Consider the following 27,701-nt stretch of genomic DNA (forward strand, 5'->3'; position numbering starts at 1 on the left):
GGACACACTCTTCTGCTTTAATTTTCACTTGGAAATGACCTGTATTGCCTTTTTATACTAAAACATGGCATTGACTTTTGTAGTACCAGTGTGATTTATAACAGATTCACACACAATAAAAGGTGAATTTGTTTTCATATTTGGGATATTTTTTCATTATTCAGAACCATTTATGTAATACAACGGAACCATTAACAGACAAGAAGTAGCAGCAAAAAACAGACTTTCATAATCCCAATTAATTTCCCAGCAGATTTTGCTTGTTTCATTCTGATGTCCTATTTCTGTCCAAGTTGGGCTGTTGAATATGGCCGCTGGGTAAGCATGATGGCATGTCTTTCGCACCCTTCCATCAATGCAGAACTACGCATGCGCCACTGTGGCAGCAGCACAGGGGCAGGTCCTGATTTGGGAGAGTGAAGGAGCAAGATATGCCATGATTGCTTAGCTCTCTGAGTTGGTCTGGATATGGGTGTCAGCCAAATCACTGAGGGGGAAAATGACAATACGCACTGATTTATCTAATGTTGTTTCAGTGTTAAACACAAGTCTGCTCCCTTTGCACTGCAGGAACATGTTAGATATATCAGACAAGATGAGTGTTTCTTAAGGGAAATGTGTTGCTAAGAGGTGTTTTACTTGACAATAAAATGGTCATAATTAACATGGTATTAATTGTACTACATTATTTGATCAAAAATACGTTTATTTTTTTTACTTTTGTCTGATCTTTGAATGTTAATGTTGTATAATGTTATAATATAACTGAGTGCACAAAAATAAGTGATTTGATAAAACTATTACTGGAGGAAAAATAAGGGAAAAGAGTAAACATTATGAAATGAAGACACTTCTCAAGATGTTTTTATTTTAACACAATAAAACCAAGTAAAGCCACATGAAGATCATTAAGGTTAAAATTATATAATGATTTAAGGCTGGTAATCTTGGGATTATATGGATGCTCTTGCAAGATTTTGAGTCACTGTTTTTCCAATGTTTTCACACATGGTGAAATCCAGTATGTGTTTAACTAAAGAGCCGCCTCTCCAACTTTCTTTTCAGGTTTCGGGAAACCACTTGCTGTTTGAAAAGTTGCTTTAGAAAGTGACATATTTCTATTGCTTACCCAGTTCTGTATATGCTTTGAGCTGAAGTACATAACAGATCAAGTGTTACAAAAGTGCAGTTGTTTAGGACTTAAAACAAAGAGAGCTGGACAATTAAACAATAAATCCTGTGCATACTACTGTAAAGGCTTTAGTATGCTTTCATGGCAGCCAGAGGCTGGTGTAACGTTACTTGGAGACATCTGCAATGAAAGCAATGCTCTTCTAATCCTGTGGACTGGATGATTAACCATTTTGTGAAATTACCTAAAGTCAGTCAGAATGGACCAAAAGGCCTACACATTCAAAAATATAAGTGAAATTTGATCTCTCCCTTAAATTAGCTATAAAGTTCAACCGCTGAGCTGTGGCGTTAACTTGTATTCTAACAAGATTAAAATATATTTGTCCTGGAGATTAGCATACTTTAATCCTTTTTTGCTTTTTCTAAACTGACAGTGTGCTTTGATCTGTGTTGCGTGGCAAGAGCCTGGCTTTGGCTTGGCCATCCGAGTGCCAAGTGTGAAATTGGCCTGATGTCATCCCCATTCTTCACCCTCTACATCTTTCACTGCCTTAATTATATTTCCGCCACAAAGCCCCAGCTCTTCATTGCATATTCAAGTTTGACTAGGAAGCATTCAAACCTATAGATAAATGACTCAGTTGGAATGGAGACAAGATAGGTCTTTCTGTGATGTGCAGACAAGGGAGATCAACACTGTTCTGATATGTATTTTCTTTGCTAGAGTGCTTGCCCTTAGGAACCTCATCCATTCACTGTGGAAATACTTTTTAGGAAGAGGAAAGTAAAAGTCTTCTCTTTTGTTGAAGTTGAATGATTTGTTTGAGAGCAGGCCATCAGCAGTTACTAGTGATTTGTATGACTGATTTTTGTGAGATTCCCCTTAGCTATAATACATGTTAGTTTTAGGAATCTTTTCAGACTGTTTCATATCAACGTAGGTTGCAGGATTTTCCAGTTCATGTTTGAAGTGAACGTTCTCAGCAATTAACGAGAGATGCCTTAAAGTTTTGTGTTGAATGCTGAGGTGATGAAATGTGGGCGAAATGAAACGAGCCACCTGCAGCTGTGACAGGAGGCTTTGACCTTCAACGAGGTCTCCCGGCCACAGACTTTATTCAGGAACCTCGCTGCGCGTCTGAGCGGCAACTGCCTTTTTCTTCCCAGCGAAGCTCTCGTCAAGTCAGTGACCGTTGGGCGTAACTTCCACATACACGCTTGGCAAGAATAGAAATGCAGATGAGACTCTCTGGCATTGAGGAACAGGTCAATGCTGGCAATGGTTCTCAGAGATAGCTCGCCTTTTGTGTTGGGCCTATTCAGTAATGCGACTTTGTTTTCATGGCATCAGGTAGCTGAAGTAGCCTAAAATTTCTATTTACGGGCATCGAGTATGCTACCTAAAACGGCGTCTAGAAGAAGATAGCACCCACTGTAGACCTATACACATTAATTTTTTACAAAGACAAACTTTTGGTCGTTGTCAAAAATGGCCGTGTAATGTTGTGTATTTGCATTACATTGAATCACGAGCAGTTTAAACTTTGTGCTGACGAGAAGTGTGCTAGACGAAGAATGTGTTCAAGTTTCTTGGTAGAACTTGTGTATAAATTAGACCTATGTTCTTGGCAGTTTGCGTTGGAAAAAACTTCCTAAGGTGACTCTTTTTTCAAAGAATGATTGTCCTAAGAATTTCGGGAGTGATTTAGATCAGCATTTTGACTCCCCAAGGGTTGACGTTTGGACTAAATTGTTGTTACTATCAAATCCTAGGAGACGCCAAATAAATCTTGGGGCCGGACCAGATGGGTAGCATGTTCCATAAAGATCTGATCAAAAGTTATTATTCAGGTCGATAATTGTTTTTAGGAGTTACACTCAGACTTTAGGTTGGTTTTCCGGTGACAGCTGCTCATGCAGAATAACTAAGGAACGCATGCTTTCAAAGTTCTCTTCCTAGTTATTAAGTCATATACTTGGGTACACTTTGGTATCATAATATGACACTTAATGTGTTTTATTTTGTTTGGGGGTACAACGAGGTTATATTTTTGTGTTGAAATATTGACACCACAACGCGTGTACACGGTGACGTTGTGCTTAGATGAGTTTGGATTATGTTTTCCTCTGTTATGGGAGCATATATACTCCTTTTAATGTAAATGACTGAATGAGGTTTCGGAATCACTATTTTGGATTCACGATCCAGCATCGGTATTGCTGGAATAACTGTTTGCGCTATAGCTACTTATGTCAGTGTAACATGCTCATGGCTTAACCATTTTAGACTAAACCAAACATACTCCGTGCTCTATCATATTTCATCATTACTTTCCAGTCTACTTTTAGCAACCGAATTTGATTCAATAACAAATCATGATTTAAAAGTCAGTAATGCCATATATGCTACTTGCCAATGCCCAAATGTATCAGCTCAGCAAAATTGTAAAAAAAAAAAAAATTATAATTCTCTAGTTTTATTCCTATATATATATTGTTATGCCAAACAAGAGCAGAGTGCAACTGGAAAATAAAAAGATAAAATAGCTTGCCAATGCATATATTGTAGATTATGTGTGTTAGAGTGTTAACATATGAGTGTAAATGTATTTTGCGACTTGGGCTCGCTGAAGCTTTCTTCCAGTTTAGTGCATTACAGATTATCTCTGTTAAACAAAACCTCAACATTTTCATTTGCAAAACGTTATTGTTGGATATTATAGTAGTGCATGGGCAAACTATTTTCACCCAGTTGTTTTTAATGTAATTTATTTTACAAGTAATATTCAAATAAAAACCTGTTTACCAATTAGTTTATATCAGATATGTTTAGCAAAATAAGAATTAGGATCTCATAGTGAAGCTAATAATTAGAGAGGAAAGCTATTATTCCACATTGAACACACAAATGGATATCCATTTGAAAAAAAGAGCGGAAACTTTTATTGTACATTTCCATCCAAGTTCAGCAGACAACAAATGAAGTCAAGTACTTGCATTTAGAAGTGTTATGTTGTCTTTCGGAGTTTTGCTGACTATATGTTCAGATCTGATGTCTGATCTATTTCCTGAATATGTTAGGACATCCTTGACGGATAGTGTTCTCACAGACCACCTTTAAATAAAATATACTGAATCAGATTTGTAAAGTTGTCTTTTAAATACCATGTCTCTGTAACACAATTCAAGTCAATAAAGTAAAACATTCATCCGGAGTAACAAAAATATATACATGAAAACAATCAATCATTAAGATAAATGTATCATTTTGCCACTTATTTTAAATCACAGTTGCCTGAATGCAGCAGAAAAATCTTTGGACTTCAGCATAGATTAAACGCGGTCACATGTGGCTCAACGTCAAGTGTCAAAGTGTACTTTTCCTCACAGACTATCTGAAGTTTCAGTCAGTGTACAGCAGTGATGCTGAATGAAAAAGTTTTACACCACCGTACACAAAATATATATAATATAATATTGCAGAATCATATCTCATAAAGTTTTTATCATTTTAATGCTGGTATTTTGTACACTGGCCCTTTTTAGAATTATTGCATTTTAGATGCCTCGCCTTCAAATTAATCACTGTCCGAATTGTCGTCCTTTGCTGATGTGGCATGATTGTATAGTCCCTGTGCCATCAGGTGTACTGCAAGTGTGTTTTTATTCCCCGAAGCTTTTTTAATCTTTGCTCTTTTGTTCTGGAACCAGATTTTGATTTGAGATTCGTTAAGGCCGAGCTCCTGTGCCAAAGCTTGCCTCCTTTGCTCCGTCAGGTAACGGTTATTCTGGAATTCAATCTTGAGTCTCTGGAGTTGCTCTGCTGTAAAGGCTGTTCTTGGACGCTTGTCTTCCTTGGTTGGATTTTTCTTCTTTGGTTTGCGGGATCTTGGTCCTGCATTTCAGAATACAATGAGAGGGATCACGCTTTGCTCCATAAGATGAACACATTCATTTTGTATTACAATTAGCAGAACAATAATAATAATAATAATAGGCTAATAATAAATACATATTATTAGTATAATAATATAAACATATGGGTTTAGTAAGCAAGCATACGTTAAAAAGGGTGCAAGGAACGAGTGTTTCAATGAGCCTGCTCTAGTTTTGACTATGGAAGCATGGTGTAGTAGTGTTGGTGGGGGTGGGGGTGACTGCCATGAAGGGAGGGGTAAAAAAAGGCTTTCTCCTCTCTGTTACCATAGGAACTACATTTATAAGATACAATTTTTTATAAACATGTTATTACTGTAGCACTTGTTGTTTATCACCAGCTGGTTCATCTGACTTCAGATAAAAAAAATTTCCCTCTCTCTTTATTTTTAATTTTTTTTAATTTTGTTATGGTCCCCAAATATACATAAGGTTCCGCGTGGCATGAATGCTGACAATGGATTGATCTATTGCCAAAGAGTCGAGCCCTTCCTCGCACCCTATTTCTACAAAAAAAAAATGTTTAGCCTAACATGATGATTTGTTTATTAGGCTTCATTATAGTATTGTTTTAATCTGATTGTAAAATGCAATCATTAAATGCACTCCAAACAATAACAAGCGCGTTATTTACCTTTTAAGTTATACCTGTCCAAATATTGACCCACTTTAGCAAATTATTCATATATATTTAATTGTTTAAAAGTTAAACCTTTTTACAAAGTGAATATAAAAATAAATTTTTAAGGTTTATGTGCCAGATTATTTTGGAAGTTTCAACGTGATTAAAAAAACTTTAGTTTCTCTTCTTTCTTTTTTTTTTGGAGGGCCATTTTGTGCGCCATTAAACTTTTACATTTGTCCATCTGAAGACCGTATTTTCTTACGAAAATTGCCTAAAATTGTCCTAAATGAGGTTCTCTCTTATGGTGGGCAGTGTGAGGATAGTGTATTTGTTTCAAGAGATACGTTTGAAAGAATATGATTTAGCATTTAGCTTCCATGGTGCGCCCAACTCCATTGTCAAAAATATGCTAATTAAATCTCAACAAAGACATCGAAATAACAATGGCGCAAAACTATCCGTTACTTTTGCTTGAAAATAAAGGCAAGAAATATACCATATATACAAACCCTAAAATCGAATCTTTGAGAAAAGTCGAATGTTAACGGAGGGCCATATTGCATCAAATAATACTAACGTTGATTTTTCTCTTAGGATGTTCTACCCTTAAATGACCCTGATTAAATAGTAGGCCTACTACGCCTGCACAACAACATTAATAATAATAATAGGCTAATAATAATAATAATAATAGTAGTAGGCACTTAGTAATAATAATAGGCTACAAAGTGCTAATTAATTGACACGTTTCAAACATTTTCTGTTGTATTATTTTTTCCTTTTAAATATTGGATTTAAAAACAATTATAGTTATTCTTACTTATATATAAAATAAAACAAAACAAAACTCGGGCAGCTTCACATTCATAAAGAACCTATATTTCCGGGGCCCCTTTCATCGATGAAATTTCTGTCGAATGTTTTGTGTTTTATTCTTTGTGCACTTTAATGCCAAAACGCGTGTACACATTTAAAACAGGTGTTCTTGAATATGAATGTGAAAAGAAATATATATTCTTACCTGATGAAGGCCTGTCGGAATATCTTGTGCAATATACCCAAGCCGGCCAAAGCATTTGCTTTTTCGACGGCAAAGCGTTATTTTGCGAGCAATCCGAATCTGAGTTTAAGCATTGATCTCCAGTCTCTGCACGGATTTTCAGAGATGCGTCCGCGGTTATATCAGTTTTCCTAGACGCGCTTACTATGTTAGGGCTCGGGGTTCCTTCCACTGACACTGTGGCTCCTACCTGCCCCGATCCTGGAGCTGATGGACAGCGATTTTCTCTCTCAACTGTATTAATTTCATCACGTCTGGTTCCTTCTTTCCTGCGACCAAAGTCTGGTCTTAAAATGTTGTCGATGTAAAAGTTGGTTATTCTGTGCGGGAGTAGGTTTCCAGGAGCCTGCAACAGGGGTAGAATTGCCCTAGACACATCGCCCGAATCCTGACGCTCCACATCTCTGCTGCTATGATCATTTTCTTCCATAGTGAAACTCTCCAAATGTTCTTTTTAACCCCTTTCTCTCTCGCGCACACGTGTATGTTCGAGTTCCAGGTTTTGTAGTATATTTTCCCCTTTCTTATATATATATATTTTTTTGCAAACAAACAAATTTGAAAGAATGGTTAAATCCACTTTTTTATTATTCTTTTGTTGATTTAAATACGACGTAACCGCCTTGTGTACGTAGAAAGAAAAAACATAGTTTTAGAAATTAATTCCACAGTGTGCCCCTATCAATTGTCTGTATGTCTGTTTTAAAGCATACAGGCAATTATTCACCTATGCAGAATCAAAGCAACAGACATGCTCTAGTAAATACGGAAGCGCAAACTGGCTCTGGAATACTTTCACTACGGATTTGAGTTCTTATTTTTAATACGATTCCCCCGAGTGACGTCGCAGTCCGGTATCCTAGACACGTGCCTTTGGCCAATAAATAGAGCGAAATTTCATCACATGACCCAGTGACTCTGGAGTAAATGACAGCACCCAACCTCGCCAGTGCTTAAAGCTATAGTAGCCTACTATTTAAAGTGGAAGTGTTCAACATCCAAATATGTACATTTTCAACCTCTGAAAAGACAATTGTTATTAAAAAAAATGTACAGACTTATTTGGTTGTTGCTTTTATGTCATAGTGAGAGAGTTGGGTTTGTATAGGCTTAAGTATAAAAAGTTTAATCACAATGGGGGATGGGTGTGTTCATATTTATAGTAATTCCGTCGGGGGTCACACTCTGTACAATTTCGCAATTTCGTACCTCCTTATTCTACATTGTTTGCTTTGCTATTTTTCAGGGGAAAGTACTAGCTCTAGTAGCCTACCTATATCAATCTAATTGACATACGAGAATAACTAATTGCCCACGATAACTCTTTATGCAATACCACTGAAAACATCTACTTTGACAGTAGATGAATCACATTTATGTTTACAGTGCCAGCTCGTCATGTATTAGATTCCGCATTTGAATATGATTTTATGTATTTCGTTACACGAACTCCCATCAATGAAAGATATTAGCATGCGAATTCCCTATCAGTCCAGTGTTATGATGTTCTGCGCGCTTTAGCCTATAGATACCTTATTAGCCTTTCCAAAATACTTCGTTGAATCAGTTGCTTTATTCCACAATTTTTGTAGAAGATTACGACTCTCGAGAGTCACTGTGAATCAACGAAGAGCAATTCACTCCAATAGTTTAAACAGAAGTAGGCTAAAAGCTAGAGGTCGAATCAGGCAGTGGCGCTTTAAGAAACCAGCGAAGCAAACCAACAGTGGTCCTTGGAGCGTACAAGATGTCATGGAGAGCCCAATTGAAACAAACGGCTACTTTAGAAGTGATTTCATTGCGAAGTTCCAGTACAGGTTTTGGCTGTGGTGCAAATTAACTGGGCTAACTGAAAGGGGATGCATAGCCTATATTGTGATATTTAGCAGCATAGCATTAGCAGAGCTAGAAGGTATAGGCTAACTTACGCTCATGGATAAAGTCAACTTTTCGTGATCATTTCCAACATTACTTAGGGACACTGAGCTGTTTAAGAATCGTAAGTTAGATTAACTTTTATCTACATTTACACCGTCGTTATTTAAAGCTCATAGACAAATACCTGTCAAAAACGTCATGTAATAATAGCTTAGATGTGTTTACAAAAACCTGCAAAACGCACTCCTCAGTGGATGCGCCAGAATATTGATGCAATAGGCCTACTTATATTAATAATCGATTGTGCATCAGCAGAACTTGTCACTGACTTGCATGACGCCTGAATGTTTGGTGTTGATGATGGGCATTAGCTGTGGGGCCATTCTTGGCAACAAATAGCAGTGATTGGAGGGCATAAAACTGACTTATTTTATCCGTTTATCTAGTAGATGACACATACAATTGATTAGGAAGGCCCGTACTCTGTTTACCTGAGGGTGTTGCTTTATTTTAATATCTGTAATGTGGGTTGCTTGATCGACCTCAACACGAGTGTTGCATACATTTAACTTAAGTCAGTCTAAGGACACATAAAAGGCCTGCCAGTTAGCCTAATGCTGTTTGATCACTTAAATTTAACTTTTAACCCTTTTTAACTTTCGCAGCGTAGAAAAATATACGCAATGCCTCTACTTAAATTGAATATATTGAAATAAAATATTTCGCTAAAGTATATCATTGTGGCATTCTTTAATAGAATGTTGAGTTCTTAAAAATACAAAAAACCTGAAAAAAGTTGATGTACTGATTTAAATATATGGTCTAGTGGTGACAGTTGCTTTAATACAAGAATGCATGAGTGGCATAAACTAAATGAGCTCTTTTAGCAATCAAACTTCTTATCACAACTTGTCACCATCTGATGATAAAAGTCACTTATCTGCTTATCCTGTTGTTTTTGAGAGCAATGTTACCTCAATGAAGGAGAAAGTCAGCAAAAAAAAAAAAAAATCTAATAAGACTGTGTCCGAATAAGTGTTTGTCTTTTTCATAATTAATCTAATTTTGTTTGGTCAATTATGTTATTTTTTTTTTATTATTATTTTTACCATGTACAAATGACAGTAAAATGATCAGAAGTGTATTAAACAGTTGTGTCCGCAATGTTATCATTGATATTGTTGTCGTTGCATATGCTCATTAAAATGTATTCTAACACGTTTTTCTATCTACTGCGTTTTAACATGGTAATATATCCACATTACAAATAATAATAGCGCCTATAAAACATTATATGCAGGCTTTTTTGTTTTGTAAGGAATTAAAATGGCAAAGCAACGATTTTAATCTTGTATGTCTTCATCATAAAGGAGATCAATACTTTTTGAAAATTGTTATCCTAAAATGTTTTTTTTTTTTTTTTTTTGGTTTGTTTTTTAATAAAGAGAAAAGAAGTAGTAGTCCACATATGACATTCCTCACTTTCCCAGTCATAACAAAGACTTTCACGGAAACTAAAAACTATTAAAATCGCAGATCAGGGTAATTGGATACACTTGCTTTTTTATCAAAGATAAATTCTTGAGGATTAACACTCTTGAGACACTTTGGCTACCTTGGTGTTATACAATCCTTTAAAAATACATATTAGACTATTTAACGAAACGCCACTTGTTTAAGATAAGCTGTTCATTTGGGTCCTTGTGACCTGACCATTCCATCTTCTTTTTACTACAAATTGATCATATATTTGCATGTTCTCAATTTATTCAAATTAGAATAATAATAGTCAATGGCTTATATTCAAAGTATATTCATATATGTGTGTGTATATACATAGCCTACATATTATGCTCTAGAAATTTAGATTTAAAATGAACAGTGAAAAGCATTATTTTAATTGTTTAGTGTCCACTGTTTGTGCGTTTCCTACTTTTAGGCAAGTTTCATTTCTGTTTTCCTCTCTCACACAAAAGGTCGCGCGCAGAAGCAAAGAGGGATTTGTGAATGTGCGCATGGGCTTTTGCCAGCTCACAGATCACAGAGCTCAGATCAGCACAGATGTGACCCAGTCAATGGATGTGATATCGGGCCTAGAACAATGCCGGGGTCACACGGGATCGCCTAGCTTCCTGTTGCCCTTTTGAAAACAAACTGAAGAAATAGAAGAAAAAATAGGCTACTTGAGGGACTCGGAGGATGAGGATAATGGTTACTGGCCATTTCCTATTTCAGACTGTTTATGAACTGATGTATACTCTTATTCATATCACAATTGGATGAGGTTTTCAAGCTCCGTTTCATTCAATGTTTGTTCAAGCCAAGTATAGCTCGTGGGGTAAAGACTCGCTCGTAGAAACAAAATCCTAATTTCAAAGCAATAAATGGCCCATTAAATTAACCTAGTTACATACTAACATATAGGCTACATTTTCAAACGTGGACCTTTTTGTTTTAAAATAGGAATTACTCATTATTCACCCAAAACTTGTTTGTTCAACAATCAGAACATTTGCTTAACAACAGTAGACCGAGTACAGTTAACATTTTTTGCTAATCTGCACAAATACTAACCAACATAAAACATTTTTTTTTACGCGAGATGGCTTTATCTGACTACTAAACTAATAAATGTAAAAATAATAATAATAATAATAATTTGTTAATTTTTTCCACATTAGTGTTTGGATTATTAGGCGTTAATCCTAATTTAAGTGACACATTTGACTCTGATTGTTTTCAAACATTTCTAATATTTGCATATGTATCAGTTGTAACACAACAGCTGGAACTCCTCTCCTAACTCTGATACGAGGCACCCTTTGAGATGCACACAAATACAAACCAAAAATAATCGTTCTATCAATCCATTCCATTGACGCTTCTTAAAAGTTGAATATAGGCATATAATGATTCATCGGACATGGACGGAACTGAGCACTATCTGTCTTCGTTCATACTTCGACAAGTGTACTTCGACGTTATTAGCAGCTTCATAATCTATCAGCTTTGACTTGTCTCCCCCCCCCCCTTATTGCCAAGTAAGTTTTCACATTAAAGGAATTTGCCTTGGTGTTTGATGTATACAATAACAATAAACAGTAAGATAAACTGCATTTAAGAAGTAATATATAGAGAAAAAGTAAACAGACTAGATTTCATAAAGGAGCTGTATTGTGCAAAATATGTGCAGTTGTGCAGGGATGTGCAAAATATGTACAGAATATGAACCATAAAATGTGCACAGTTGTTCACAGTTCACAACAAGTTTGAGTAGAATAAACGGTGCAATAGATCAGATAAATGTTCTTTAAGTTGACGAATGTTCTTTAAGCAAATCCCAAATATTCACGTTTTTTGGTTAGTTTGGGACAGCTGTGAGGTGCTTTCAGATATATGACTTGTTTGTGCAACAGGTGTACATCGGATGCTGTTTGTTCAGTTCACACTAAATCTCATTCCAAATCACTTTCATCTCGAAAAACATGATTATTATTGTAAATTAAGTTCTACCTATAATCTTACAGTAGGCCTTTAGACAATTTAAACTATCAGTTCTCGATCTTTCTCAGATGATATTTAGACATCATTTGTTGCCTAAAATATCGGCAAAGCTTTACTATTTCAGGTAAACAGAAATGATGGGGTCATTTGCAATGGACATGACAAATGGCTCTTCAGTAGGCACTGGTCATCCCGGGCTTCTGCCGTAAATTGCGCTCACAACACAGCACGTTTCTGTTACAACACACTTTCCTGTGGACTTGTCTGTGCCGTCAATCACCGATCGATTGAAAGACACTGCATGTCTTGCTAATTGTTTATCACATCATAGTTTAATAGGTCAATTTTAAACAAGAGACGGATTTGCGTTCATTTTTTTAATTATTAAAAACGGTATTAATTGCATCTTGGGGTTTATTACGTCATAGATTCACATCAAGAAAATCAGCCTGAAGTAAAAAAAATATATATTCTAAAATATTCGTTTCTGTGTAAATTGTTTAACGTCGTTTCTTTCTTTCTTTAATCAACTCTCCTTAATTTATACAGCACCAGATACATGTTAAGTATTTTATTGCTAAAAGTGCACGTATTATAATATATCATAAATGTATTTTTACAAAATGTTACATTATTAAAAACAATTTGTATGTGCACCTGGAACATTGGAAAATAGATTATAGGTAAAGGGTTAATATGGTAGTTATTTATCATTGTTGTTTATTGCAGGCATTTATTGCATTGTTGTTTAATGTTTTGGATTGCGAGTTGTTTATACGACGAATAAATTGTATGAACGTTTTATTTATTTATCATTCTAATGTTTCTTACTTGGTGCTTTATTTTAGACTTAAAGTTTGCCCCACCTCGCTGAAATTTTGAGAACATGTCATAATTAATTTTTATATAATTAAGGACTGCAAAATTCAGAAATGTGCTTAAACAAGACATAACGCAAGTACGTAAGTATTGGAACTGGCACTTTCACCACTATAAATAGATTTATTTTCCCTAAGAATCTCTTTAGATGTGCAAATCTATTTGGTAAAAACTTGTTTAAGCTATATATTTCGAAGAAATAAAGAGCATGACGGTTGGAAGTGTGAAAAGAGCGTTAAAGTAAAACTGGGCGCCCCGAAATCCTTTCTCGTTATTGTTTTGTGAAAGTTTGTCATTGTGAATCTGAGGTCAGGCATATCCGACTGGTGCACAATAGCGTTAACGCTCTGTGAACACATAGCATGGTTAGTTCCAACCAGTCAAACGTTTTGTTTTCGTTACTTTCACTATCATGCAAGTTTAAAGTCACCTGAAATCTGTAACATTTACATGAAGCTCTATTATTACAGAAGTTTCGGGTTTTAATATGCGTCTTTTCAATTATTTCGTATCATAAAAAACAATGTTAACGTCTGTCAAGCTTGATGCATATGCATTGCTATACTGCTACTGCAGTTCGAACATCTATATTAATGGATTTCAGATCAATATTCAGAAAAGCTCACAAGGAAAGGAAATGCTCTGTCTTCTTTACCCCCCTCTCTCGTTTTGTTCTGGTATAGACTACAATAATGACTGACCCAGATGCTAATAATATCGGTGAAAGGACTCAGCGAGTCTCAGTGGGGAGGAAATGACATGGTCATGTCATTCATACAACATCACACCAGTGCCATTCTATGACATCAAGATTTCATCTAGAGACCACCAAAACAAACCGACTGAGTAGCCTCAAAACAGTTTGTAAGTTTTTTTTATTTTTTTATCTCTTCACATTTTTACTTGGTTGAATGTTATTAAAAAAAAAAGTTGGAACAACTCTAGCGCTTTAATATGGAAAGAACTAACGAAAATGCGTTTCTTTTCTTGTCAACTAAATTGACAAAGTATAATATTTTGGCCTAGTTTTATAAAGCTTTTTCTTCGGATTTCGGTACGGCTGTGTCTCAGGGTTCAGTGTACTAGACCTGTAGATTGCATTATGTATTACGTGGTCACAGTGAAGAGATATATCCACCTTAGAGATAGCTTCTAGTACCATGTTTGAACATAATAATTCGCCGGCTGTTGGGCTCAACGCAATTAACTAACATGTCTTCAAAAATAAGATACAACAATTTCAAAAGAAGTCGTGGATTATTTCCTTCTCTTGTTGCTTTCTATCCAAGTCTTATTTATCTGTAAACTCATTAGACTTCGTAGATATATTACTTTAAAAATGGTAAATCTGCAGTTTTATTATTTATTTATCTTTTGTGATGGATAACAACATCGGAACCATAATGGTTGTTTCAAGTTATATATATCGCCACATATATGTGGCTATCACCACAGGGCCCATTTCTCTAAATTCCATTCACAGAATGTAGTCAAAAATATGCTAATTCAAGTACGTACAACGAATATAAGTTTACAATATTGTGAAATAAGCAACAATATTTACCATAAATTGCCTGAGTATAAGATCCCATGCAAGGTTTGCTCTGTCAAATGTAATCGCGGACGAGCCTTTAATTGGATGTTTCAATGTGACATCACAAACAACCACTATCCCAATGGTCAAACATGCTTGGGTGAAAGAGCTCTATTTATTGAGAAGTCAGCCTTGTTGGTCTGAGTTTTTATTTAACCTTGAGAGACAAACCCTGTCTGCAGTAAAAAAACACCCTTGTTGAGGGCTGAGCTGAGGCTGAAAACAAACAGACATATATATATATTTTTTTCATTAAACAGCTTCTACACTGTACTGTACGTGTTATCTCACCTAAAGTTCTCTTTCCAGTATGATAGGTGTAAACTATAAACTTTCTTTAGTATAATGCATTGTCCTAAAGCATCTCTTGGGAAGGATTTCTCAAACGCCTACAACACTTAAACACTTAACGGCAACAAACCAATAATTGCTGTCATTGTAATATGATTGAGGCAGTTGTTGTCTGGGTGAGTATATAATGAGTAAACTATTCTGGCCTCTTCTTTAATACTTATTTAAAGAAGTGAAGCCGTTTGATTACCTGTCTCCAACGCCATAAGTTACAATATACCTTTTCATCTCCTTCACGATTAATCTTTATTTAAACATCAATCAAATTTTCTGAGATTACCAAACCTCATTACACCTCATGTTTAAAGTGCATGTAAATCGATGTCACTTGTAATACATGCATTTAAATTGGATATTAAGTGTGCGAATGAAATTAAACTTATCGCTCAGATGTTAAATAACCCTGTAAAACAATGTTGATGTCATTGGCAGGTATTTTAGCGAGTGTTCCACACCACTGATTTATTAATCCAAAGGAAGACAGGTAGCCTACAAAGATTTTCTTGTTTATTTTTATCATGGGACTTTATAAGAGAATACAGGCCTACTTGTGGAACGGACTTTAACTTTTTAGTAAACTGTTAAGTCCGGCTATTGAAACCAAAATTTCATCAGGCTAAATAAAAGTCTTAAAAAGAAAAGAAAAAAAAAATTCCAACGTTTTTTTTTTTTTCTTTTTCGGATAGTTTATTTTTAAGAATCACTTCTTCCATTCTGAACTAGGTTTTTTGTTTCTGTGTTGTTAAATTATTTTATTCATCATTGAAAGAACTTCAATAAAGTCGAAACGAGGAAGCGGCGAAGTTTGATTTTCTCCCTAATTAGCGTGATTAGACACCGGAACTTAAGTGACTTGAGAATAATATTTGCCAGCTGCATGGAAACGCATCAGCGGTGCGTCGACTTCATGTTCTTTTGTTTTAAGATGACATTATGCATTTAGGGATGCAGCCATGTTCAATGGTGGTTCACGACCATATGGGTCGATGTTCTCATCTGTAAAACTCTCAAATTACCATGTTCTGAATCTGACTTATTGTGACCCTGCGGCTGTTGTGCTGTCCGGATGGTGCGATACAAATATTGTCCTGAAGAAACACCTGAAGATAGACCTTTAATAAATGTAAATGGTAGCCTATTCATGTAATTATCAAAAAATAATTACTTAATTGCATGACTGTTACTGCGATTTTTACAAGCTGACTGACGTTTCAACTAAATGATTTAGCCTATATACACTTTACCAGTGCATATCATAGTGCTGCTAGACTTATCGGAAATATAAACTTCATTTAATGTGGCAAAAAGCAACCCTCAATTTTGGATGTTTTGAAAATTAGAACTAAAACTAATATTCATACGTAGGCAGTTGGTTTAACAATAAAAAATAAATAAATAAAAAAAAATACTGTATTATTTAAAAAAAAAAAAAAAAAAAAAAGAAAAGAAAAAGAAAAGAAAAAAGATCCAATTAGAACACTGAACGTTTTGAACATTTGAACTGGGGGAAAATTGAAACGTTAGCAATTGGGGTAGGCCTATTCCAATGTCTTTCTTACATGAGATCAGAGATCTGTTATAGGCCTACGCTACAGCAAATATATTTACTTTCTGTTTTTTTACGTTTTGGAATGATAGAAGGATCGATCGGAAATGTAACTGAACGAAGAAAATTTGTACTTTTTTACCCTACTTTCAGCAGTGCAACCACCCTCTCAGGGCATGGCTGAAATGTGAGCTAAGGAGAGACGCACAGAGGGACAGGGATGTATCTTACTTATTAAAGGCTCAGCGGAGCTGAACGCGCTTCTATAAACTGCTCTCTTATGAGAGGGAAGGCCCTTAAGCTCCTTATGAACCATCTCAAATGGGGATTTGTGTAATGGTCCTCTGTTAATATTTTACTGACAAAAAAAACTTGCATGCTGTTGTTATTATAGTATAAAATGTATAAAAGTAGCATTGTTTAAAAAGTTCCAAAATAACCAAAGTATCATAATCGTCTTATAGCCTACCCTTTTGACACTCAGCAGGACGTGATGATTCTCGATCTTACATTAAGGTCAAAACCAACATAATATCTTGCACTCTGGGTTTGAAAATATCACTCATCAATTTGAATGTTGTTCTTAAGAATGACTGCTCTAATTAAAAACGTTGCCCCGTTTTTTCATTTCACTCAACTTATTAGCTCCCAATGTAAGTACTACTGTAAATCAACCCAAGGGGCATTTTTGTAAGACGTACTGCTAAGGAAAGTGTATTCCAGCAGGTCACTCTTTGATTTTCAATTAATGTCATATTATTAAACTATAATAGTCCTAATGATATGATCTCAATATCTTTGGGGAGCAAGCCCTTAATTTAATTTTCAAAAATGGTTGAACCTGAAAGCCCTGTAGTGTTTCCGTGTGATGTTTGTTAACTTCTGTTTAATTTAAGTACAAAGAAAGAAAGAACACTTCCAATAAGTTTTCTTATAACTATCAAGGGAAAATATATTTTTAGAGCCTCAGTTGACAATATTTGAGTTGTTTGAGGTTGAGTATGAGATCGTGAAAAGTGATTAATAAAACGGAGAAATAGTTTACCATCAGTTTTGCGTATGGGTCAACGGCAAATAAAGATGTCTGACATTTTTTAAACTCTAAAACAAGTGCCAAGAAATGCTATTTTGTATTTATGATTTATGTTGTGTTATGTCTACAAAACAATGATTCTAAAAGTGTATTTAATGACTCTAAAAATGTAGCAGCTAAAATACTTTCCTCCACCTTATACATGAGTGTACACTATCAAAGAGGTTTCTTAGAGTTACTCCATTTAAGCTGAACAAAATATGTCTTTTTATGAAAAGGAAAATATTGTTAAAATATCTGATATTAAGAAGTAATGACATTGAAACTCAGACATGAGGCTCTTTACAGTCCGTCACAGAAGAGGTGTATTCAAGTATTTTTATGAATTATGTTTATAACTTTTTAGTAATACCTATATCTAGACAAAAATATGTGTCACATCATTGACCCATTGACCCATATGCTCTTTGTGTTATAGTGCATCATGTCCTTTATATTTATATAAGTTACACAGTCACTCACCCTTGGAGGTACAGTCTAGAGAAAGGGGCTCTGACCTGTTCAGAGTATATAAAGGAGAACAGTAGATTATATTGTGTTTTTGTTAAAAGAGACTTATAAGGTTTCAGTTTTATTTATGAAGAATAAATTATCTGTAGTGTCTTAAAAAGATAATTAGTGCAGGCAGGGTTTTTATGTTTTATGGCAATGCTACACTGATAAACACTAAACAGTTGTTATAAAATGTTAATGCTTGCAATTACTATAATCTCTTTAATGCCATTTAATCATTTCTTTTTTCACATTGTGCATTTATTTAATTTTTGTTAGGTTAGTAATAGCACTCCAAGAAATGTAAGTTAACTCTGCAAGCAGTAGTAGGTTCATCATCCTCTGGTGTGCTGATAAAATATTCATAATATATGAATATTTTACAAATGGAAAACCAAACATCTTGCAATCTGCACAGAACATATGTATTTGTTTCTATTTGTTTATTAATACTCACCCTCTGTCCCAAGTATATTGAACATTTAAGGATGATTACACGGAGACACACACACACACACACACACACACACACACACACACACACACACACACACACACACACACACACACACACGTAGTGTTTCCATGTTTTATGGGGACTTTCTATAGACATAATGGTTTTTATACTGTACAAACTTTATATTCTATCCCCTAAACCTAACCCTACCCCTAAACCTAAGCCTCACAGAAAACTTTCTGCATTTTTACATTTTCAAAAAACATAATTTAGTATGATTTATAAGCTGTTTTCTTCATGGGGACCAACAAAATGTCCCCACAAGGTCAAAAATTTCGGGTTTTACTATCCTTATGGGGACATTTGGTCCCCACAAAGTGATAAATACACACACACACACACACACACACACACACACACACACGTAGTGTTTCCATGTTTTATGGGGACTTTCTATAGACATAATGGTTTTTATACTGTACAAACTTTATATTCTATCCCCTAAACCTAACCCTACCCCTAAACCTAAGCCTCACAGAAAACTTTCTGCATTTTTACATTTTCAAAAAACATAATTTAGTATGATTTATAAGCTGTTTTCTTCATGGGGACCAACAAAATGTCCCCACAAGGTCAAAAATTTCGGGTTTTACTATCCTTATGGGGACATTTGGTCCCCACAAAGTGATAAATACACGCTCACACACACACACACACACACACACACACACACACGCAATAACATTTAACACTAATGACTTTGTGCACTTAATCCTTTGAATTGCTATGTGTAAAATAACTCTCTTTCTTGGCCCAATGTATCAGTGAGACAATCCTAAATCTGCGCATGAGCAAAGTGACATATCCGCACTCTTGGCATTTCAGTGGATGCAGCCTGGGCTCCTGGTGGGGTGTCTGTCTCTGTGATCTTCTGCACACCCTGCAGTGACTTAAGCACCCCTACCATCCACCGCTGAGCCCATACTGATTATCACCCCACTTAATTACCAGATTGGGTGATAGACATCCATACTGTATACTCTAAATTCCCTGTGTCAAACCACCTTTGTTCACTTAGTCTTTTGCCTCAACAATAGATCTGTCAAGATTTGGAGGGAATTAAAAGTTGAGAGATGTGTTATGATGTGCTGTGTTGATGTATGACAGGATATTCATTCATGTGTCCATTGACAGAGCAAAGTTATTCTACTGATGCTGATGAACAGTAGCAGGAAAGAAAAAGCATGCACTTAATTTCTTGGGATGATATAGTATGCTAATGTGTTTTTGTTATGATAACATTTAGTTGTATACCTTTTAAATTTTAGTCTTTTTCCTTGCAACTAGGATGAACTAAAATGTAATGTCAGAAATGCCAACAGTGTTTAGCTACAAAATAAGGAATACTGTTTAAGTTCAAGTAACAATTAACTTCACATACTGTATACAGTTAAAAAGTATGGAGAGGCCACCCACAACTTCAGTAGGCCAATTTTGGTTCACTCAAGCAGAGGTTGATAACTGGCTCCTTATTTCTGTAGGTAAGCTAATGCAGCAAATTTAGTACTGATGGAGAAGCTAGGACAAGAGATCTGTTAAGATTGCAGCTTCTTTTCAAAAAGCTATTCTGTGTGGGGAAATCTGGCAGAGCTCCCAGAAATCTCTGAGTGAAAGGTTAGCTGTCAATATCCCAGTAGACAGGAATGGCCGCCTCTCAGGAGGGACTTGCCCAGGAGGATAGCAGAGGGCCACTTGCTTTTGAGACTGACAGTGTGCAAATAGAACAGTGTCTGGCCTGTGAGGGGTGGGACAGGGATGTGGGGAATGGTCTTTCACTGCAATGGCACTCAGACACACATGCCATTTCCATAGTCTTATAGTTTCTCTGATGCCTCGGCTAAAATAAATTATAGTTTTTGAAAAGCATGATATTTCACAAAACAAAATGTCAATACCAGTTTTAGGTGGAATATGATTACAAAGTAATAAGTTACTGTAATCTTATTCCTTTCAATTAAATAAAGCGAAACTCTTTACATTTCATTACAAGTAATCAGACAACAGTTCCTGAATTTTAATTTAAATAATTCCTTGTACATTATTTGGGCTGAACATATTTCTAAATTAATGTTAATGTAAAATACATTTTAAACCTGAATTATATTCATTATGTATGTCTGTTTGCGTTTCTGTGACAGTTACTAACAAGTCATTGTAAGGGAGAAAGGTTTGGTGCTGAGTTTATGACTTGAGTGTAAAAATGAATAGGAAATAGACATCATTTTGAACTTGAGCGGATACACTAATGTTTTTGTGAACTGTATCTAACACTGGTCAGCATTTGTATATAAATATAAATATAGCACTTTTGAAGAAAATAGAACAGCACATCAAATCTTTATGAATCTTCATTTACACTTCAAAGTAAATAATCAAATCTTAATGAAATATAATCCATATTAAAACTGTCTTTTTATGCCATTATATGTCCTGTGCCTCTCCTCATTGGTTAAGAAATACTGAGCCAATTTGACATTAGTGAAACTTTTGCATGATCTCGTCGAAAGGGTAAATGCATTTACTATATAAATGATTGTTTATTACTTTGTAAAGTTTTGCTGTCTTGTTTTGAGTGTCATAATCTTCTGGGGCAATTTTATTGGGGCAAGTTGTCAAAAAAGGTCAATATGTGTTCAATTAACTGTATTTTATTTATTTGTATTATCAGTTTTAACAGTGGAAATGCACAATTGTTTTAAGGCATGTATACATAAAATTGACTTCACAAAATAAATCTACCCTGAGAAATGTTCACTGAATCAAACAGTGTGACCATTAGTCCCGTACTTCTAATACACTAATACTTGTACAAATATGGTTGTAATTCTTTAATATGTCAGTTAGCTTTATATGTTCAAAGGCCAGAACACATTTTAACCGGAGTTGGTAGGCACATTATATTTTCATCAGTTTTTAATTAAAGTCCTTTGATGTAATTGTTGTCTGTGAAATCCCATGATATGCCACTTGTTTTTATTGCTTGTGTTATCATCTATAATATCACATGAATGCCAAGAAATTAATATTTGATGTGTAAATGCTTTAGGGATAAAAGTGGTTTCATTTCAAATCCAATTTTTCAGCATGCCTTGCTGATTTAAATTATGTCATAATATCATAAATCTCTTTTCTGTCTAGTAGTTGGTGATGCTGAAAGCCGAGCAATTAAGGAAAGCAAGATCATGGTTTAGATTCCAAAATGTTGATGGATATCTTTTTAAATATTAAAGGTCATCATGTCTTCAGGAGCTTGATCATGGTGTTGTATTAGCATTGTATTTATATTTTATAGAGGGGGAAAAACTTTTTTAAGTTGATCAAAAAATAAAATAAAATGCCAATTAACAGCTAAATATTAGATTTGTCATAGTAAACTATTAAACTATCTGTCTTTCCACTTGTTTTCTCTCTTGCACACATGCTGTTTCTGTAATGTTTAGGCCAGTCCTTACCGTTGTGATTGGTCAACATCAGTTGCTTACCCCGCCCTGCTGCTTAAATGAATGTGCTGAGTCAAAGCGGCCGTATTTCCCGCCCGGAGAAGATGAGAAGCCTGAGCAACGAATGTGAAAAGATAACTGGAATACATATTGATTATTTGTTAATAGCGTATATAGATTTAGACTTTTACCATTAAATTTTTAGCGTTGCATTATTCTGAAAGACTAACATCTAACATTACATTTGTATAGCATGGATGAATGTAGCAGCCGATTTGAGGTGTGCGATAAAACGATTACATCGATATACAGAGAGAATATTTGAATTTTTCGTGTATCCTTGCAATCGCAGTGACGCAAGTAGGCTACCGCCGTTTGGAAGGGAACGTGCATTTGTAGCCATTGTTAGTTGGTTGTGATTTATTTTTCATTTAACCCTTGATTCTCAATAAAAACAATTACTCGGAGGTCCTTCAAAGACAAAAATGTCCACGTAAAAAAAAAAAACTGCCATAATAATATTATGTTTTTTTTTTTTACCAACATCAGTCCTGAATATAACTACCAAATATATATTAATTTTCTGGATTTTAACAATTGAAATGCCAGTTTGGTTATATAATGCCACTGTTGTACACGCACGCACACACACAGCCAAAATGATCGAAAATAAGAATGAAAATGACAAAGATGTCCCGAAGGTAATATACAGTGCTGGGGGAGTGAAGACAAGATGCTTCAAATGAAAACTGACTGAAATTTTAAAATGAAAGCAGACATAGGGCCTAGTATTTTATTCAGCAATATATACCTTTGTTTTGTAAATACTGAAACAAAGCTTGCTAACTAATTATAAAAAACAAAGTTTTAGTTTTAGTCATTTCATTGGACATATTGAATAGGAATAATGTAACGTCTACCATTAGCTACTCTTGACATTGTTTTAAATACAAAAGGAACTTAATTATTTCAGAATTTAATCACTTTCTTTAAAAAAAAACTTTTATATCGCGATAAATGGTTAACCAAATGTTTTAAGGATTTCACAAGTAGGCTACAATATTTGCTTATATCGCCCGCAAATTCAGCTATCGACTCATTACAAATTCTAAAATCGCCGCCACGAGGAGTCAGCGTAGTTGTGACCGATTACGATGAGCTCAATTTCGGATGTAGCCTATCGTTTGAATGAGATGTGTGACGACCATCATGGAGAGGGAAGATTTTCAGAGATTAAAATTTTCAGTTTCACACAATGCTATTCTAAAATAATAATATAATCAAAATAATATATTTATAAAAATGAACTTATTGCGGTCAAACACATGCAATAATTTCCGAAGATTGGCAGTGACGCCTCCCTTTTAGGGGCCGTTTACGCGACAACGTTTTTCCAAATAAAAACAGAAAACATTTTGCGTTTTGGCTGTTTACACGACAACAGCCCCAGTTAACAATTTTTGGTTCCCAGAACGTTCCCAGAACGTTACTTTCAGGTTCCCAGAACGTTCCCTGAACAAACATTCTAACGTTCCCTGTTGGTTAGCTAGGAAAGTTTTCTTTACGTTAATAGAACGTTTCCTATAGGTTAGGGAACGTTCTCGAACGTTCCGAAAGGTTCTCGAACGTTCCGAAAGGTTCCCGGAAGGTTCTCGGAAGGTTCCCGGAACGTTCCTCGAACGTTTTCCTAACCTCTACATCCTGATATGCCTGTACACAAATTATAGGTCTACAAACAACATATTCTACATTTTTATTCTCAAACACTTAAGAATCCTATGAATATATTATTATTAGCCTACAATATATTACAGAAAATAAGTAGGCCTAAATCAGTTTGTATTAAATAATTAAATCAGCACACAATCCATGTTTTTGTTGATTCATTGTTTAATTATCAACCTAACGCGCGTTTTGGGGCCTGAAAACGCAAACTTTTGAAAACGGATTTCAAAGTAGGCCTACAATTTTTTTGAAAACGATGCCGTTATCGTCTCAGTGTAAACATCCAAAAAAGTGAATTTGTGAAAACGATGACGTCATGCGCACGCGTAGTGTTCAGTCTAAAGTTACGCACGCGAGTAGGCTACTTAAAAATATGCTCAAAATTACAATGGCAGACTACAGTTTGTGCTGCTCAAGATTTCGAGTTTATTGACGCTTCTCCAGCAAAGGGGTAATTGTAGTAATAAAGAAACCTCATCGTCCGTCCAGACAAAATTGCTCTATGTTTTCGCCAACTTCATTGTTATTCACCGCTCTGTAGAAGAATGCATGCGCGCAGGCCCGTAGCGTTTCTTTACAAAGTCGCCTGGCCTGGCATAATACAGCGTTTTTATTCATTTTCGCGTATCCGTGTGAATGGGGATCGTTTTGATAACGTTGTGGTCTGTACGCGAAACTTTTCAAAAGGGCAAATGAATAACTTTTCCGTTTTTAGTACATCGTTGTCGTGTAGCTAAACGTACCCTTAGATTTCCCTCTGCGTATGTCGGATACAGATGCCAGAGGGTGCTTTTTGCATCTGTAGATTGACGCGCTGTATGGCGGGAACTCCGTGCAATACCTAGAGCCCGATCAACCGACCGAATACCTAACCGAACCTGTAACAATACATCTTGTGCTTTTAGCGTCTTACACGGCGGGTGACCAACGTGACGATCTGACGTGACTCAACTTCTTGAAATTAGCTTGTTTTTAACTAGGTAAGGGTCCAAGCTGTTGTTTAAAGACTATAAATGGACAATACAGGCTAGATGTAGATGTAGATATGGTATACCTGAAACAATACTCAACCGTCTTCTAAGAAGGCGATAATATAAGATTTGGTTTAATAGAAAGCTTAAAATATTTTCCTTATATATAAACTGACAAGTTTATAATATTTTCTTATAATTTATCTTAATATTATAACATCTGTGACTTACAAGTATGATGTAGTTTGATGAAGTAGTTTACCTTATTTGAAATAATTATAATATAGTACCTTTGAGTGTCCAGAAGATGGCGTCAGTTTGTTAATTTGTTGAATAATACTGAAACAGAGCTGACCTTGAAAAGTGGTGAAACAAGATACTTCCATAAACAGCTTTTTTTTGTGTGTAATCCCAATAGATAAGAGTAAACAGTGTTTGGAATGCTTTAAACTGTTTATTATATACCTGTTCTAGAATCTAAAAATATATACTTAGAATAGAAAAGTTTAACAAATGTAACCAAATATAGGTACATTTAGTAAAAATAAATATACAACAGACTATGGGGGAATGTATGAATATGTTTTACAGACAAAATTTAGGAGGCTCAGAAGAAAGAGATCCAGGAGAAGGAAAGGTTGTCTGGCCAAAAAACTTAAAAAAAAATGGGCTCTTAAAGCTGTACATGACATCATCTGGAGATTCTCTAGATTTCTTGGAAAGAGGGGTTTGGAGTAGGGTTGTGCCAATACAATCAAATATCAATATATCATGATGAATTTTTTTTGTGTTTTTATATCATGTTCAATAAAGATGAAGCAGATTGTCTAAACAAGAGTGTCATTCCAGAACAATGCTATGCTGTTCTGGGTACACACGCGAATACGCTGTTGTCAGCGCTTTTGGAGCGGTTCACGTTATAGCCACTGGGGTCGGGACAGGTGAGTTTTTTTAAGTAGGGTTCGGGTTTGTAATTTATGAAATAATATAGGCCATCCGAAATTGTTTCGCGCACGTGCTCTCACTCACATATACGCACAAACAGATGAGTTCGGGGCTGTTCACACCGAACGTGTTTTTGCCTGCGTATGCTCTGTTTTCTTGTGTCAACGTGCTGGACGTGTCCATACCTGCTGAACCATGTCTCGTTGTTTCTTCAGTGTTTCACGGAGGACTGGCACATTTTTAGGCACTGTCAAGTTAATAAGTGCTTCAGGTTTAAAAAATGCATGCCAAGACACCGTTCTGTATCAGTCGTTGAACTGTGTCTATATTTTTATAGAAAAAAATAGAAGAGGGGATTGTCAATCTTATTCCAGATTGTTCTGCAACAAGCAAATTTCAGCACTTGATAAACGGCAATGTTTTTTCCTTCTGTTTTAGAGTGCTGAGGGGCCACCGTGCTTTGGGTGGTTATTGTTAGTTACGAATGTTGCCTACAATGGTTACATAAAATACAGCTTCAAAGTCAGAATATAAGCTCCAGGTGAAAGTAAAGTAAATAAGACAGGAATATATTACTATTGTATACAACAAATGCTGAAAGTAATAACAATACTGTATCATATTATAATGACTAAATAATTGTTTGGTTATAAAATTAATAAATAATGTTACTGGGTGAAGTAGTCGGGTTTGCACACCCTATTAAAAAAAAAATTGGTATACATTTATGTAAGTAAATATTGCTTTTTTTATTACTGTATTGTGGAAAAACTGGAAAACATGCATTAATTATCTTTAACTAGATTTTTATTTCATTATACATTTTGAATGATCCAAGATGGCGGCACGGTAGCACGCAGCAGCCACTCCTGATCCAAAATGGTGCTATTTTTGTCACTTATCCCAACTTTTACGGCACATGGACATCGGAGCAACCGGTGTTTGTGTCTACCATCGCCAGACACTGTTAAAATATAAGATTCATGCAACAACCAAACTGCATGATGACCTGAAGGAGTTGCTACTTGAACTCGGCTTGCTGCCGAGACCAGGCCTCCAGTCCTCAGCATTGCCTGATGCCAGCGCCCGGGGAGAGGACGTCGTAAGCAGTGTACTAGGAAGTGAAAGCACAGCAAGAGGGCAGGGGTCCATGCTAGGCTAAAAACAAACCCTAATCGGCCTGCTCTCCTGTCTATCCTGCTCTCAAATGTTTGCTCCCTGGACAATAAACTGGATTACATCCGACTCAAGCAGACTACGCAGTGTGAGCTTAGCGACTGCTGCGTCATTGTTTTCATGGAGACATGCCTCAGCGACAGAGTTCTGGACGTCGCCATTCAGCTAGACGGGCTCGCCTCATTTCGCGCCGACAGAAATGCAGCTCTGTGCGGTAAGACACGCGGTGGTGGCTTGTGTGTTTACATCAACATGGAATGGTGCACTCTATGCTAGTCTGTAGTTACTGCTCATTGCTGGTGGAGCTTGTGACTGTTAGATGCAGACCTTTTTATTTACCACGGGAATTCACCACTGTTATTATAACCAGAGTTTACATTCCCCCCAGTGCTAACGCAAAGGAAGCGCTCTGTGAACTCAATGGGGCTATGAGCGAACTGCAGAACGCAGGACTGTTTATTGTCGCCGGAGATTTCAACCATGCGAATCTCAAGACCGTGCTCCCTAAATTTCATCAGTATGTGAACTTTGCAACGAGAGAGGTGATCACGCTTGATCTTTTTTACACAAACATCCCAGGCGCGTACCGGGCGGAGCCCCGCCCCCACCTCGGCTACTTGGACCACATCTCTGTTATGCTAATTCCAGCATACAGACCACTCGTCAGACGCACAAAACCGCTCCAGAAGCAGGTGAAAACCTGGCCAGCAGGAGCCATCTCTGCTCTTCAGGACTGTTTTGAGTGTACTGACTGGCACATGTTCAGGGTGGCTGCAACATATGGTGACTCTACCAACTTGCAGGAATACACAGCATCAGTGATCAGCAAGTGCAT

General features: G+C 35.9%; 1 protein-coding gene across 1 annotated transcript; it reads right to left on the reverse strand.

Annotated features, from left to right (window-relative positions):
• Window positions 1–4,099: 4,099 nt before the first annotated feature.
• LOC127644792 (homeobox protein engrailed-2b-like) lies at window positions 4,100–7,528 on the reverse strand. The gene is made up of 2 exons (XM_052128173.1): window positions 6,717–7,528; window positions 4,100–5,029 (listed from the first exon to the last, which is right to left on the reverse strand). The coding sequence occupies exons 1-2, from the start codon at window positions 7,183–7,185 to the stop codon at window positions 4,713–4,715; spliced, it is 786 nt and encodes a 261-aa protein (XP_051984133.1). The 5' UTR covers window positions 7,186–7,528; the 3' UTR covers window positions 4,100–4,712.
• Window positions 7,529–27,701: the final 20,173 nt, after the last annotated feature.

This window comes from Xyrauchen texanus, chromosome 6, assembly GCF_025860055.1.
Source record: "Xyrauchen texanus isolate HMW12.3.18 chromosome 6, RBS_HiC_50CHRs, whole genome shotgun sequence".
Taxonomy (NCBI): Eukaryota; Metazoa; Chordata; class Actinopteri; order Cypriniformes; family Catostomidae; genus Xyrauchen; species Xyrauchen texanus.